The sequence below is a fragment of the Garra rufa genome, chromosome 23 (assembly GCF_049309525.1).
Source record: "Garra rufa chromosome 23, GarRuf1.0, whole genome shotgun sequence".
Taxonomy (NCBI): domain Eukaryota; kingdom Metazoa; phylum Chordata; class Actinopteri; order Cypriniformes; family Cyprinidae; genus Garra; species Garra rufa.
Genome location: NC_133383.1, coordinates 13,341,491 through 13,358,187, shown reverse-complemented (window position 1 = coordinate 13,358,187; position 16,697 = coordinate 13,341,491). Strand labels below are relative to the sequence as shown.

Sequence of the window (16,697 nt, the reverse complement as noted above, 5' to 3'; positions counted from 1 at the left end):
AAATAAAAGGAAACATTCTCAGTGAGTTTGGCGGCTGGGGCCCAACTGGTAGGGGCCCCAGTGGCTGGATCTTTTCTGATGAGAAGAGACATCATAATATATTTAATGCACTTATTATCTACCAGAGTTCTGCTCCGAATGTGAGCGCCAGAGGGGGGAAAATGAGAAAGGAAACGGTGCGAGAGGTGACCAGAAGGTTTTTCTCCGCCTCCCAGAATGTGGAGGGATTTCTGCAGCCTCTGTTATGTGATAAGAGAGAAAGTCAAAGAGGGTCATTATGGAAGAGCGAATGAGAAATGAGAACAAAGGACAATGGATACATAAAAAGGGCTGTTTTGTGTGCGGTTTGTCATGTGCATATTTAAGTCAATAGACAATAAACAAGTACACAAATGCACACAGTCACATAATTAACTGTGCTGACAGTTAAAATATCCTGATAAGATTTGAAACTAATTGAAATCCAGCCTAAAAGACATGAGAGAGAGACAGAAATGGAGTTACATGATCATTAAAGAAGAAGAATAAATGAACCAGTGGAGTTATTAAAGGGTGGATTAGTGCTGTTCAATGTGAAACAAGGATGTATTTAACATGCTCGGAAACACTGACATATTTTTGACTTCGAGACACTAAAAATGTGTAATTAAAACACATAATTGAACATTTGCAGTCTTTAGTGTCATATGATCGCTCAGAAATCATTCTAATATGCTGATTTGGTGCTCAAGAAACATTTCCTTTTATCAATGTTAAAAACAGTTATGCAGTTCGTGTGGAAAAATAGGATTTTTGATGGATAGAATAGAATTTAGAAAAGCATTTATTTGAAATAGAAACAACATAAATGTCTCATAAGTGTCACTTTTGATCAATTTAATATCCTGTTGAATGAAAACATCAATTTCTTGAAAAAAAAAAAAAAACCTTTGATCCCAAACCTTTTAAATAACTAGTGTAAATAACATATAATTAAAATACAATGATAGTCATAAAAAAAATGTTCAGCTATTATTATCAAGGGCTTTTCATCAAAAATCACACTGAACTACCTGGCTGTCAGAAAAATCTATCCAATCTTGAGCTTTCATTACTAGTAAAATAATGATCTTTGCCCAGAGGGTTAAATTAAAATTGTTTGAAATCTTTCCAATATTTAACGGATGCTAGTTCTCGCTATTAGGTGCTAAGATGTCAGGCGGTCCTTAATCAGGGCTGTTTAACCTTTCTGTAACCTGCAGAACTGACACGCAAACATATTTTCATTTGCAAGTGAAGCTTCGGGGGTAAAAGAAGACGTGCTTTGACCTTTTATTTAAGCGTTAGTAATCTAAAGCTCCTAAACGACCGTATTCATGCTTGCCGGCCCTTCCTGTGCATTACCTGGAGTATGTGTGTGTGTGGGCGCGTTTGAGGCCGATAGAATGACAATGAAAGAGATAAAGAGACACACTGTCTAGAAGAGTTATTCAGGTGCAATACAGCATGGTAATACCCGCTGGTTTGACTTGAGTCCATTTTCATAATCAAATAAAGAGAACCCTATCAGACAAATTCAATTCATACCGCCAGCAATAGAGCTGTGTATTCAGCATTCATTTTCAGAAGAATACACTTCATTTCACCGGCCAAAGAGTGTAATTTTGTTGACGTTGTTGGAATGCTGTAATAAAGATAAAGCGAAGTGAATGTTTGTGAGAGAAAAAGTCACGGAAACAGCACGGTGTCAAACAGAAATGCAAACATTTAAATACAAAGGATTACATGTGTCATCCAAAGCTGTGTGTGATTTCACGCTGTATTAGGCATCGGCTGCTATTTGAAGCAAAGCTTGGTTGGAAAAGGTCATCTGTCAATTGTGTGTATACCGAGGAGATCAGCGTAATCTTAAATAAACACAATCATGTACGTCGTATTTAGAATATAATGACCTGACGACTGTTCTAGGTGGTCGCTAGTGCTCCTAAACAAGAATAGTTCACCCCAAAAATGATTTACTTACACTAATACTGATCCAGAGTCGACTGAGTTTCTTCTGTTGAACACAAAAGGACAATAATGAACATTTAAGCTTGTTGCACTTATCCATGCAGTTACAATAAAGGATGACTGAGGCTTTCAAGCTATAAAAATGACACCAAAGCACTATGAAAGTATCATAAATGTGGCTTTTATGAATTATATTGCTTCAGAACACTTGGAATAATTCTAAAATGAATTACTAATGAACAAATTATGTCATTATTCACTAAAAATCTTGACATCTGCCCCAGTCCATACCCAAAGAACAGATATTGATTCATGAACGAATCATTCTTTTGATTCTTCATAATGAATTGGTCAATCCAGTTCACAGAACTGGTCTGACTGATTGTTTTTTCGTGAATGATTCACGCTGATCTGACTTTTGAGTTCTCTGGTTAAGGGCCCACTGGAGAAGACAATTATCAATCTTTGAGACTTTGTTTGGCTTCAGAAGACTTAAGTTCTTGCATAAAATTATATTAGAATGATTTTATGGCACTTTTTAAAGCTTAGAAGCATCAGCGTTCAATAACGACTAGAATCATAAAGCGCAACAGTTGGCTCTGTAATTAAAACCTTTTCCATAGGAAAACAACATTTGATAAACCATCAAAGACAGAACTGTTGTAAGCTCTCAAGATGTATCGATAGTATATGCTTTTGTTGAAGGAGTTAACATTAATTACCATTACTTTAACTTATTTTTAGAAAGTTCCAGTTCGTGGAACTAGTCTGACTGATTTGTTTTGTGAATGATTCACGCTGATCCGGTTTTTCAGTTCTCTGGCTAACGACCCTCTGTAGAAGACGATTATTAGTCTTTGAGACTCTGTCTTCTGAAGACTTCAGTTATTGCACACACATTATATTAACTACTTTTATGATGATTTTACAATTCTTTTTAAAGCTTAGAAGCCTCAGTATTTGTAGAATAATAATTCAAGTAAAAATTTCTCCATAGGAAAACAGATTTTTAACAACTGATAAACCATCAAAGACAGAACTGCAGTAAGCTCTGAAGATGTTAATTGATGGAATATGTTTTTGATGAAGCCATCTGTTAACATTAATAAAAACTTATTTTTAAAACAGCTGTGTTTAAATGTGAAATTCCAGGTGAAAAACAACATTATGAAACTACATTATAAAATTACATTAAAACTGTACAGTAAATTCCACCAATCAGACAGCTGCAGCAAGCAATGAATACCAAAAGAGCTCCGCCCACTTCCATGAAGCACTACGAATGTCAGTCTTCCTTACACGATCAAAATACTTAAATATTTGTTAAACATATTCATATTTTCCAATAAACTTAAAATAAATAGTTTGTATAGGTACAATCAATGACTTCAGGTGAATAGATCCATATTTCACCAACATTCTTCATAATGAATTGGTCAATCCAGTTTACAAAACTGGTCTAACTGAGTCATTTCAGGGATGATTCACGCTTATCTGATTTTTGAGTTTGAGACTCTGTTTGTCTTCAGAAGATGTTGGTTATTGCATGCAAATTATATTAACTACTTTTATGAGGGTTTTACCATACTTTTTAAAGCTTAGAAGCCTCTGTATTCGTAGAATAATGACTTGAATAATAAAACAGTGTGGCTCGCTGAGTAAAAACTTATCCACAAGGAAAACAGATTTTAATGTCATCATAGACAGAACTTCAGTAAGCTCTGAAGATGTTCATCATTGGTATAAGCTTTTGTTGAAGACATCTGTTAACATTAATTCAACTTATTTTTAAAATAACTGTGTTTAACAGTAAAATTCCAGGTGGAAAACATTATGAAACTACAGTCGTGGCCAAAAGTTTTGAGAATGACACAAATATTAGTTTTCACAAAGTTTGCTGCTAAACTGCTTTTAGATCTTTGTTTCAGTTGTTTCTGTGATGTACTGAAATATAATTACAAGCATACGTTTCAAAGGCTTTTATCGACAATTACATGACATTTATGCAAAGAGTCAGTATTTGCAGTGTTGGCCCTTCTTTTTCAGGACCTCTGCAATTCAACTGGGCATGCTCTCAATCAACTTCTGGGCCAAATCCTGACTGATAGAAACCCATTCTTTCATAATCACTTCTTGGAGTTTGACAGAATTAGTGGGTTTTTGTTTGTCCACCCGCCTCTTGAGGATTGACCACAAGTTCTCAATGGGATTAAGATCTGGGGAGTTTCCAGGCCATGGACCCAAAATTTCAACGTTTTGGTCCCCGAGCCACTTAGTTATCACTTATGGCACGGTGCTCCATCGTGCTGGAAAATGCATTGTTCTTCACCAAACTGTTGTTGGATTGTTGGAAGAAGTTGCTGTTGGAGGGTGTTTTGGTACCGTTCTTTATTCATGGCTGTGTTTTTGGGCAAAATTGTGAGTGAGCCCACTCCCTTGGATGAGAAGCAACCCCACACATGAATGGTCTCAGGATGCTTTACTGTCGGCATGACACAGGACTGATGGTAGCGCTCACCTTTTCTTCTCCGGACAAGCCTTTTTCCAGATGCCCCAAACAATCGGAAAGAGGCTTCATCGGAGAATATGACTTTGCCCCAGTCCTCAGCAGTCCATTCGCCATACTTTTTGCAGAAGATCAATCTGTCCCTGATGTTTTTTTTTTGGAGAGAAGTGGCTTCTTTGCTGCCCTTCTTGACACCAGGCCATGTTCCAAAAGTCTTGGCCTCACTGTGCGTGCAGATGCACTCACACCTGCCTGCTGCCATTCCTGAGCAAGCTCTGCACTGGTGGCACTCCGATCCCGCAGCTGAATCCTCTTTAGGAGATGATCCTGGCGCTTACTGGACTTTCTTGGACGCCCTGAAGCCTTCTTAACAAGAATTGAACCTCTTTCCTTGAAGTTCTTGATGATCCTATAAATTGTTGATTTAGGTGCAATCTTAGTAGCCACAATATCCTTGCCTGTGAAGCCATTTTTATGCAACGCAATGATTGCTGCACGCGTTTCTTTGCAGGTCACCATGGTTAACAATGGAAGAACAATTTCAAGCATCACCCTGCTTTTAACATGTCAAGTCTGCCATTCTAACCCAATCAGCCTGACATAATGATCTCCAGCCTTGTGCTCGTCAACATTCTCACCTGAGTTAACAAGACGATTACTGAAATGATCTCAGCAGGTCCTTTAAATGACAGCAATGAAATGCAGTGGAAAGTTTTTTTTTCGGGATTAAGTTAATTTTCATGGCAAAGAAGGACTATGCAATTCATCTGATCACTCTTCATAACATTCTGGAGTATATGCAAATTGCTATTATAAAAACTTAAGCAGCAACTTTTCCAATTTCCAATATTTATGTAATTCTCAAAACTTTTGGCCACGACTGTACATCAAAACTACATTACCCATGATGCTGTACAGAAAATTACACCAATCAGCTGCAGCAAGCAAAGCAAAGGCCTTTGATACTCTGTCTTTAGAAGACTTCAGTTATTGCATACAAAATATTTTATGAGGATTTTACAATACTTTTTCAAGTTTGGAAGCCTCAGTATATGTAGAACAATGTCTACAATGATAAAGCACAACAGTTTGGCTCCATAAGTAAAGAACAATTTTTGATGACAACTGACAACTTATTTTTTAAAATAGCTGTATTTAACAGTGAAATTCCAGGTGGAAATAACATTATGAAACTACATTATAAAACTACATTACCCATAATGCTGTAAAGAAAATTACACCAATCAGACAGTTGCAGCAAGCAACGCAAAGGCCTACCATTTCTTCAATAAATCTGTTGATAAATCTGTTAAATTTTGAGAAATGTCTCAATTTCAAATCAAAGTTAGCGATGTTGTCAATAATTTTGTTTAAACACCTGGTTGGTTTGGTTCACGCCTTGTAACGCTTTAACAAAGACTTTTTTTTATAAATAAATAGAAAAATACTTGCTGAACAACATTAGGGAGCTAAATTAAGTCACACAGATTTAGAGCAACATGAGGATGAGTAAATGACGAGATAATTTTCATTTTGGGGTGAACTGTCTTTTTAACACTACCCGCAGTATCCCGTCACGCTTCCTGCTGCTGAATGTGTGAGAGCATGGTAATGTTTCATATCAGTGTCAGAACACCCTGTATTACACCACATCACTCAGCTCTCTGTACAAGTTCACTGTCTCTGTCAATATCAATCTCTCTCCGTTTCTCTCAGCGAACTGATCCTTTTAGTTCTTGTGCATCTGAAATGACTCACACGTTCCGTCTCTTCCTCGAAACTCTTCCCCACTGCGGTGCACCTCTAAACCTCCCTCTCTCTCTCTCATTCCCATTTCAATTCGACATCAAAGAGGCGAATCAATGCCGAGCCACTAACGTTCACTTATACAACAGCGCCCTTCATCGCAACCTCATCTTCATGGTTTTATCATTTATTCTCATTCCTCCCTTTTCTCCCTCAGACATGCGTGGTGTTTTTTTCAAAGGGGTTTTCATTCTGATCTCTTGCATGCGCACACATACACAGTTCATGTGTGCATGCATTTATTTCCTCTGTAACCTTTAACATTGATTTTCTGCTTTTAAAGTATAGCCTTGTGGGTTGGGTGTATTCAGAGATGGCTATGGATAGAGGCAGGGTTGCATCTATATAAATATCACATTCTTTCATGTCTTTTTGGCAGGATTTCAATTGTATCGATATAAACATCACATTCTTTATGAGTTTGTTCCTTTTGTACTGCTGCTATTCACTGCTATGGTGTACAGTTAAATAAGGTTGGACCAAGGGTCAACAGACTTGAAAGTGACATTTTTAATGAATTTTAATTACTGTGCTACATTTGTTTTTATACTACACTATTTGAAAAGCACTATCCAAACTTAACCTTTTTTTTTTAATAATAATTAATGATTTTGATGTACATTTTCCATGGTAATTTAATGTCTGATTTTAAAATGGTTTTCAAAGGATGAATTTTAAGATTTTAAGTTTTTAATTGATATATAATTTCTTATGATTTCTAAAGCATTATAGGGAAAAAGGCAATCAAGAAAGTCTTTTTGTGACAAAGGTCAGAATTCCTGTTATGATGTAGATTTTTGGGGTGCACTCTTTCTAAATTCATCTATTACGTTTCCTACATAATTTGTAACACAAAACAGTGGTAAAATATCTATTTGGGAGTCTTAGACCCTGCTGAGGGGATGGGTGACAGTTAAGAGGTTAATATTTTTTGAAAGATGTCTTTTTGCTCACCAAGGCTGCGTTCATTTGAACAAAAATACAGTAAAAATGCAATTCCGTGAAATATAATTACAATTTAAAATAACTGTTTTCTATTTGAATACTTTTAATTTATTCCTGTCGTGGCAGAGCTAAATTTCTTTAGTGTCACACGATTCTTCAGAAATCATTCTAACATACTGATTTGCTGTTCAAGAAACATTTCTTATTAATGTAGAAATCAATCCTGCTGCTTAATACTTTTGAGGAAACAGTGATCATTTTTTGTCAGGATTCTTTGATGAATGGAAAGTAAAAAAAACAACATTACTAATGTCCTTATTGACACTTTTAATTATTTGAATGCATCCTGCTGTATTAATTTTATGTATTTACAGACATTTTACAGACTGGTAGTCTGTAAAATATTCTAGAGAAGTAAAGCAATCTCAGATCTTTTGACAAAATCAGTGATTTGCATTATGATTTGTATATATACACTGATATTTATTTTACAAGCCCATGATTTCAAATTATCTTAAATCATGTAAAAGTTTTTTTTACACTCACATTTCCCATCTGTATTCATTCTGGATCTTGACTTTTTAAATTATTACTAAAATTGACAACCAAATAAAAAGATACATACACATACAGTAGTATTTCTGTACCCCTGGGTTACACAAATACTGTTTTTATAAAATAGCTTTACAGAAAATAGCAGCTTACCAGCATATGTTGTGTTTTGTAATGCCGGTCTCCTCATCCGGCTTCTTTATTTTGACTAGCAAAGACAACCAGCTGAGATTCGCTGAAGATCCATCAGCTGGAACAGCATGAACCTGCATAGACCACACTAAAATGGTCAAAAATGGTCTATTTTACTATTGAAACTTACATTTCATGTTCTTTTTCTTACCTGTCTTTCCATAGGCTGTGGTCTGGAGTTTCTCCTGGTGCTGTGTGGTTTAGAGTTGACCCAGGGGTGTCCCCGTCACTGCATCTGCTACGACTCTCCCAGCACGGTGAGCTGCCAGGCTCACAACTTCCTGGTGGTTCCAGAGGAAATCCCGGCCGAGAGTGAGCGCGTCTTTCTGCAGAACAACAAGATACAGCGACTGCTGCAGGGCCATTTCAGCCCCACCACTGTCATGCTTTGGCTCTACTCCAACAATATCTCATACATCCAGCCCTCAACATTCATGGGCTTCACCCGCCTAGAGGAGCTTGACCTGGGGGACAACAAACACCTCCGCTCTCTGGCTTCTGACACTTTTCAGGGCCTGACTCGACTCCATGCTCTGCACCTCTACCACTGTGGCCTAATCACTCTGCCCGCTGGCTTATTCGAGGGGCTGCACAACCTGCAGTACCTCTATTTACAGGTGAGCATCATGTTCTGAAAGTTTTGCCAACATTTGGAAAAATAGTTTGGGAGCTTGACAAACAGGTGCCATATGTGGTACTCATATACTGTACATGCAAAACAATAACAAGGAATAGCTGATACTGTATATATACAGTCAAGCCTGAAATTATTCATACCCCTGAGTTATGATGACACAGACTTCTCCCAAAAGATAATAAGACAATGTACAAGAGGCATCATTGTGAAAAGCGATGAGCTCCAACTCTTTCAGGTTGGAGGGTCTCCTTGCCATCACCCTGATCTTTAGCTCCCTCCACAGATTCTCAATTGGATTTAAGTCAGGACTCTGGCTGGGCCACTGCAAACCGTTAATATTTTTGTCTGCTAACCATTTTTTTTTTACCACTTTTGCTGTGTGTTTTGGGATGTTGTTGTGCTGAAATGTCCACTGGTGCTCAAGGCCAAGTTTCTCCACAGAATGCCTGATGTTGTTGTTGAGAATTTTGATGTATTGCTCCTTTTTCCTGGTGCCGTTTACTGTGATTAGGTTCCCTGGTCCACCAGCTGAAAAACACCCCCCAAAACTTTAGGTTCCCACCACCATGTTTGATAGTGGGGATGGTGTTGTTAGGGTTGAAGGCTTCTTTTTTTACACCAAATGAAGGCTACACCATTGTGGCCAAACAATTCAATATTTGTTTTATCTGACCATAAATCAGAAGACCAGAAGTCTTCTTTGTCCAGATGAGCATTTGCAAAGGCCAAGCGGGCTTTTGTGTGCCTTGTCTGGACAAGTGGCGTCCTTTTTGGTCTGTGTCCGTGAAACACAGTGGTGTGCAGTGTCCATTGGACTGTCTGCCTTGAGATGTTGCCACCAGCAGAGCCCAGATTCATCAGGATGGCCTTGGTGGTGATCCTTAGATTTTTTTTTTTTTTTTTTAACTCTCTCACTGTTCTCCTGGCCAGCACAGGTGTCACTTTTGGCTTCCGACCACGTCCTCTGAGATTTTTCACAGTGCGGAACGTCTTGTATTTTTTTTTTTTTTTATAATACTTTGCACTATAGCCACTGGAACTTCAAAACATTTAGATATGGTCTTATGGCCCTTTCCTGACTTGTGAACAGCCACAATGCATGAATCAGGGTCATGAAATCCCAATGAATCAGAGTAACTGGAATGCTTTAGAACAACTTGGACTATTTGGAATGGTATAGAACTTTGGACTTTTCCATAGACTGTGACAGTTTGCAAAGGGTATGAATAATTTTGGACATGCCACTTTTTGTTTAAAAGCTGAGAAATATTTTTTTCCACAATGATGCCTCTTGTACAGTACATCATCTTATCTTTTGGGAGAAGAAGCCTGTGTCTTTTCCGTTTCTAAAAAAACTTGCTCGCTGAATAAAAGTAAGTTCAAGTCAGAATTTGCCAGGGGTATGAATAATTTTGGGCTTGACTGTATGTGTGTGTATAAATATACAGTATCATATTTAGGTTGTCCTCAGCTAAATTGAGTGTGAATTTAAAAGACGCTTGGCTAGGCATGGTTGTGCTGACTTTAGAAAATCTGACTGGATACAATACCATTTTAAAGAAAGCACAAGTGCCCTTATTGAATGGATATACTTTTTTTAGACTGGCAGTGCTCCCGGTTTGAACTGTTGCTTAGGAATCATCTGACTTGCCAAATAAATCCAGATAAGATCTGCTTAAAATGTTCAATATCAGCCTTGGCAGCAAAAAGTGCTGCACTAAAACCATGACCAGAGACAATATTTCGTTCTAATGAAAATGTCAAAAAAGGAAGCACACTCTTCAGGTGCAAAGAACATTACGGACACATAGCTCTTGGAATTTGATTTATGTTTAAGGTTAAGCGTTTCTGACCTTTCATGATGTTTTATAAGGCTAGTCATATATTCATATAAGTCATATACGATTATGGCTATTGTAGTTCATTTAAAAAAGGTTATAGTGCAATAACGGGATAAAATAATAAAAACATAATTCAAAATGTGTATATACCATATTAATACATTTTCATTTGAAAACACATTTTGGCCTTCTGTCTACATTGAAATGACATTTTTGTTGAAATTAAGCTTTTTGAAAGCACCTTGTCCACACTAAAACATTTTTGTTTGAAAACACAGTTTTTTCTTTTCGTTTTACCCTTCCATCCACATTAAGACAACATTTTTGTTGACGAAAATGAAGCTTTTTGAAAACACGTTGTCTACACGAATAGATTTTAGTTTGAAACTTTTTCTCTCTGTTTTGGTCTTCCGTCTAGGACCAAGACAGCATTTTTGTTGATGAAAACTAAGCTTTTTGAAAACACCTTGTCCAGACTAAAACATTTGTGTTTGAAAATGCATCTTTTTCTCTTCATTTTGGCCTTTTGTCCACACTGAGACACTGTTTTTGATTATGAAAATTAAGCTTTTTGAAAACACTTTGTCCACACTAATACATTTAAGTTTGAAACACATATTTTTCTCTGTTTTGGTCTTCCATCAACACTGAGACAGCGTTTTTGAAACTTTTAAAAACGCCTTGTCCACACCAATGCATTTTCATTTGACATCTTTTTTTCTCTGTTTTGTCCTTCCATGCATACTAAGACAGCATTTTATTAAAGAAAACATAGCTGTTTGAAAACACTTTGTTCACATTAATACATTATTCATACTTTTTTCTCCCTTTTGGTCCTCCGTCCACACTGAGATGGCGTTTTTGTTGGCAAAAATGTAGCTGTTTGAAATGGCCTTTTCCACACTAATACTAATACTAATACTAATACTTTTTTGTTTGAAAACGTATCTTTTTTCTCTCCGTTCTGGCCACCCATCCACTTTAAGATGGCATTTTTGTTGATGAAAATGAAGCTTTTTTAAAATGAGAAATAAGAACGTTTTAGTTTAAAAATGCTAATGGGGACGGAGAGCATGTTAAAACAAAAACAGTTTTCAAATGTATTCAGATTAATGTAGACATAGTCTCAACATGCCATATAGCTCATAACCTGATAAAAGAGATGCACTGATGTGGATGGATTACTCTGAGAGGTAGTTTGGCACACACATGCCAATGGCTTCGATATTGCTAATAACCAGTTAAATAAAATACACATAATATAAATCACTCTCATGCCAATCTTTGCAAATCCTGCACAATCACGCATGCCTATTCATCATTAATACCAATGCAGAGGTTAGGAGTTTGCATACTGTCTATAAATATATTTGCCTTCAACATATCGGGTCTTAATAATACAATGTATTGAAGGCACGCAGAACTTTCGAAAAGATTCTTATGAAAGAAATATACAGAGAAAAAGGGAAAATCTAATATCTAATATGGTCCAGTATGAATATCCAAGGTCTTCCAATTTTATGATTCATCTTTGAACTGCCCTTATGATAAGGACACAAAAGCATTCGCATGATTTGATTTGGTTCTTTCCTTGAACATGTTCTGCAGTTTAACCTTATCAGCATTTTTTTTTTATTTCTCAGACAATAAGACAAAAAAAAAATGATAAGGAAAACTAATCTACTGTAATATATTAATAATGTTTTCTCATTCAAATGATCCAATCATAGTTATTTAAGCTGATTGAGCTGTTTTGTCGCAACATCATTTCACTCAGAGTAAAACAAGCTAAAATGAATCCATACAACATGATGAAATATTAACTAAATTTGCCAGGACATTTCATCAAAAGACAAAAACAATAACACTGTCACTTTGGATATTCATATCTGTGACTCGTTTTTTTTTCTGTGCCTGTTACTGACTGTTGGCGTTTATCTGCCGTTCTACAGAACAACCAGCTGGAGTTTCTTGAGGATGACATGTTCATTGATCTTCTGAATCTGAGCCATTTATTTCTGCATGGAAATCGGCTTTGGAGCCTCCACCAGAACACTTTCCGTGGCCTGGGGGCCCTCGATCGCTTGCTGCTCCATCAAAACCGACTCCAGTGGGTTCACAAACAGGCTTTCCACGACCTGCGGCGCCTGACGACTCTCTACCTGTTCAACAACTCCTTACCAGAACTCCCATCTGAAAGCTTGGCTCAGCTCCCGGCGCTGGAGTATCTGCGGCTCAACGACAACCCTTGGGAGTGCGACTGCAAGGCTGTGCCGCTCTGGGATTGGCTGCGACGCTTCCGTGGCTCCACCTCCTCATTAATATGTGTGGCTCCGCCGGAACTGGCGGGGAAAGATCTGAAACGGTTGACGAAAGAAGAGCTGCCTTCTTGTACGGGCTCGGAGTCGCTACACCAGAGCAAATCCAGCCAAGGGGACGTAGGGGTGTCGCTGAAAAAAGATCACCATCATCGATCACGCAATCATCATCATCATCCTCATCTGCCACATCAGGATCAATACTATCCCACCTCCCCATCACCGCTCCCTCGACCACCCAAGTTGGGACGCAACAGGAACTGCACGAGGCATCGCAGCCGCAAGGGCAATGGGCAGAACGAGGTGTATAACCTAAAAGAGTTAGCCAACAAGGAATCGGACGACAAATATGACCCGTCAAAACCGAGACGAAAGAACAAATGCATCCCACGGACTTCGGTGGGTCCTCCTAGTGGCGTGCAAAGAGCAAACAGCAGGGCGGCGTCTCTCTTGGCACCTTGTTTCATCATCCCTCTTTGCTTATTGGTCTGTCTCACTGCCCTTATTTTCCGCTGAACCTTGTGGAAGCCTCTACTAATGGTTTTACCGAACAAACTCAGCCCTCTGTCCACTCTGGCTCCTACACTTCAGTGTGCGTGCGTGTGTGTGTGTGTGTGTGTGTGTGTGTGTGTGTGTGCGCGTGTTTGTGTACGTCAGTGAGCCCCTTTCAAGGGACAGAGGACTTGTGTGAAGTAGCGGGCCTGGAATTAAAACCGGAGATGGGAAAAAACTCTGGGATTTGGTAGACGGGACACTAAATGGACTACTCCTCGATTATCACTATTTCCTGTTGCTCCTGATAGACCAGGGCAGCTTTGATAACTAAAAAAAACCCAACTGCATTTGTTAACTACATTCAGTTGTACATCACACCTCTGCAGAATAATTAGCAGCTCATTGTGTTCAAGCTCACCGCCATTAAAACCTCCGAATCCCTGTCCTAACCTTCGACCTGCACACAGGCTGCGGCCCAGCGGGAGGGAAAAGTGTGAACGAAATACATAAACCAACCATTTACACAAATGTACACAGGGGCTGCTTCGCTAACCTGTTAACATCTCAGCGGTTTCTGTGGGAGGGTTGTTGTTAACACCTTTAGCACCTGACAACATAAAAATGAAAGCCAAGCACACAAGAGAGCAATTGGGTTAGTTATGAGTTTTGTTTTTTTAAACATATAAGAAATATTATTGCAGTTGCAATATTCACACATTGAAACGGGTTAATCCAACAAAATCAAAAGTTGCTGTCGCAGTGTGAATTAGAGCTCAAGTTCTACTGTTCTGAAGCTGCTATGCTGGCAAGGTCAGTAAGGAAAAAGTAGAGTTTATAAAGCATTGTGGGATGGCTGTGGGTTTGTGTGTTGTTATTTGTTGATTGTGCCCTTAAGATAGTATTTTGCATAAAAACCGGCAGGCAAAAGTTATTAAGACATGAAAAGGTCAAGTGGAGCTCATGCAAAAAGCATCATGCGTTATCTGTTGCTCAGCTGCAATAATGTGCTAACCTTGAAGGGAAACAACACCAACACTACATTAATATCGGCACACGGCACAGTTTGGGAAAATGAACGATTTCGCAAAGGGAGAGAAACAGCTGTTTAGTCGCAAATGTCGAGGCTAACCTGGAAGGCTAATTTGCCATAGGTTCCCTCAGGAAGTTCTTAAGGGTTTTTAACGATTATTGATTTAAACCACTTTGGAGAAAGAAAAACACCTCAAACAGTTAGACTTTCTTGACATTATAAATAACACTAATGAAGTAAAGTGCAAACACTGTGCATCTGCATATATTATAAGATTTACAAACTACACATGTCATTATTATAAAAAATAATTATATATAGAGAGAGTTTGGTTGATTACAGAAATGTTATAGTTTAACATTAAATCTAACAGGAGGATTTATTAGGATCATAAGCGAGTGTGCAGGCAAAGTTCTGAAAATAAAATAAGTAATAAGTATAAGTTAATAAGTAAGTTAATAAGTAAATAGTGCCACTGAACCGAATGAAACTTGAATATTTTACTGATTATTGCTGCTGAAAATGATCAATTATTGACATGTTTTGGGCTCTACTAATCGGTCGGACTGGGAAACACATTTGGAGTACTACAGACTGCCAAAAGTTATAACAAATCAAGGAGAAGAGTACAAAAAATTGTCTGAGGAACAAAAGGCATTTGTGGTTGCCCAAACTGAACCAGGATTTACAGGACAAGAATCTTGACAACATTCATGTTTGTTCTTATCATTTCCGGTCAGGTAGGTGAAATATTAGGCTAATATCTTATTTAATACTGCTACTGTATCTTTACCACCTATTAACTTTAGTTTGTCAAAAATATTGCAACCCTTTCCTGCTTACTAAGTCCTTTTCCATATGATTTAGCAGCTTTTTCTGTGGTTTAGACAGCATAAATTAGCAGAACAAAGTATTCAGTAGTACATTAACCATGCAATTCATGCTGTTATTTACATCAGAGTATCGCTAATATGGCCGCACATCCGGGTAATTGACCAAACCCTATTGCTAAATAAGAGTAACTATTTTATGCTCGAAAACAATCTCTCCAATCCTTATGTAGCCATTTGTTAGCAAAAGTTACAAATGTGTAAAATAATGTTAACCACATGCCTTATTTTACTTTATTTTACCAAAATTGAAAAACCTATTAGAAACTCCAGAGGGAACCCAATGACCAAAAATGCCAATTCTCGTCCATGTTTTTTGGAGTACAAACTCAACAGCTCAATACAGAAAGTCAGCGCAAATTCTGAGGTAATAATCCTTACAATCCAGATTAATCCTTGCCAAGCCATAGACAAACTTGTCTGTCACTCACGTCTCTGACCCCTGCTGCTCTTGAGCCAAACACATGTCTGTATTGGGATCCTAAAGCTGAGAGTCAATGGAAAAAAGTCACAGAGCCCCCTTCTGGACAGGTGGGGTGATAGCACTTTCCCCACCTCTACCTTGTCCCTCCTCAAAGACTCTCTACCTTTCTACAAAAGTGAACTGAGAATATTATGACATGTCCAATGTGAACATTTATTTGTTGAATATATGTCACTTATTGACAAAAGACTATGTGTATGACATTGTCGGAGGAAGTTATTTTATATTCATGTACTTTTTCTTTGTACATTGTTGTCAAACTGCAATTTTGAACATACGAGTGCACCATACTAACACCTTCCTCGTATTCCTCAGTCTGTCCTTCATCCTCCTTCCTCCCTTTTTCATAACTCAAACTTTCTGTCTGTTATGAAACACCACCAGACTCAAAAGCTGTTTCTAAAGAACATTAAAGAGAAATGTGGTCTCACGCTGATGCCTCTGTTTGCATTCTGCTTGAAAACAGAATAAAGTAGAAATCAGATGCTGTTTAACCAGGGAAATGATCACACAAGACAGAGCTTTTCATTTTCTGGCCCAGACCAAGTTACTGCAGAGACATTTCATAATATTTCACATTAAATCGCTGGGTTGATTTAAATTCTGATTATAAAAGGCAGGCGAGATATAGTGCTTTCTCAATTGCATATATTTTACCTATTCACAGACACACAGTGGAAATAATTGAACAGATACATATTTCAAGCATAATTTCTTCAGGGATTTGCAGGACATCTCCTTTCAACAGACAGACATATTTTATTGAACCCTGAGGGGGAATTCTGTCACCCAGACAGATAAAGTCTGTTCACACTGTTGCTATGTATAGTAACTGATCTGAAATGGAAAACTGAGTATTGAGGAATATGAGTTTATTTACTAATACCTGTGGTTTGGGGCAATGCTACTTCAACTTAACACCTTAACCGTGTTCTGTCTTTCTCACACATGAAACATACAGCTCAGTCTGGTTGTAATTTCACCTTTTAGTGCTTAATCCTGTTCTGTTCAC

At 37.9% G+C, this 16,697-nt stretch overlaps 1 protein-coding gene across 1 annotated transcript in view; it reads left to right on the top strand.

Moving 5' to 3' along the window:
• Positions 1–16,116, top strand: part of rtn4rl1a (reticulon 4 receptor-like 1a) — a 116,633-nt gene extending 100,517 nt beyond the window's left edge. Inside the window, exons 2-3 of the mRNA XM_073830227.1 lie at positions 8,156–8,607; positions 12,421–16,116. Coding sequence (XP_073686328.1) covers positions 8,156–8,607; positions 12,421–13,302 — 1,334 coding nt within the window. The 3' untranslated portion in view covers positions 13,303–16,116. The remainder of the gene's footprint in view (positions 1–8,155; positions 8,608–12,420) is intronic.
• Positions 16,117–16,697: the final 581 nt, after the last annotated feature.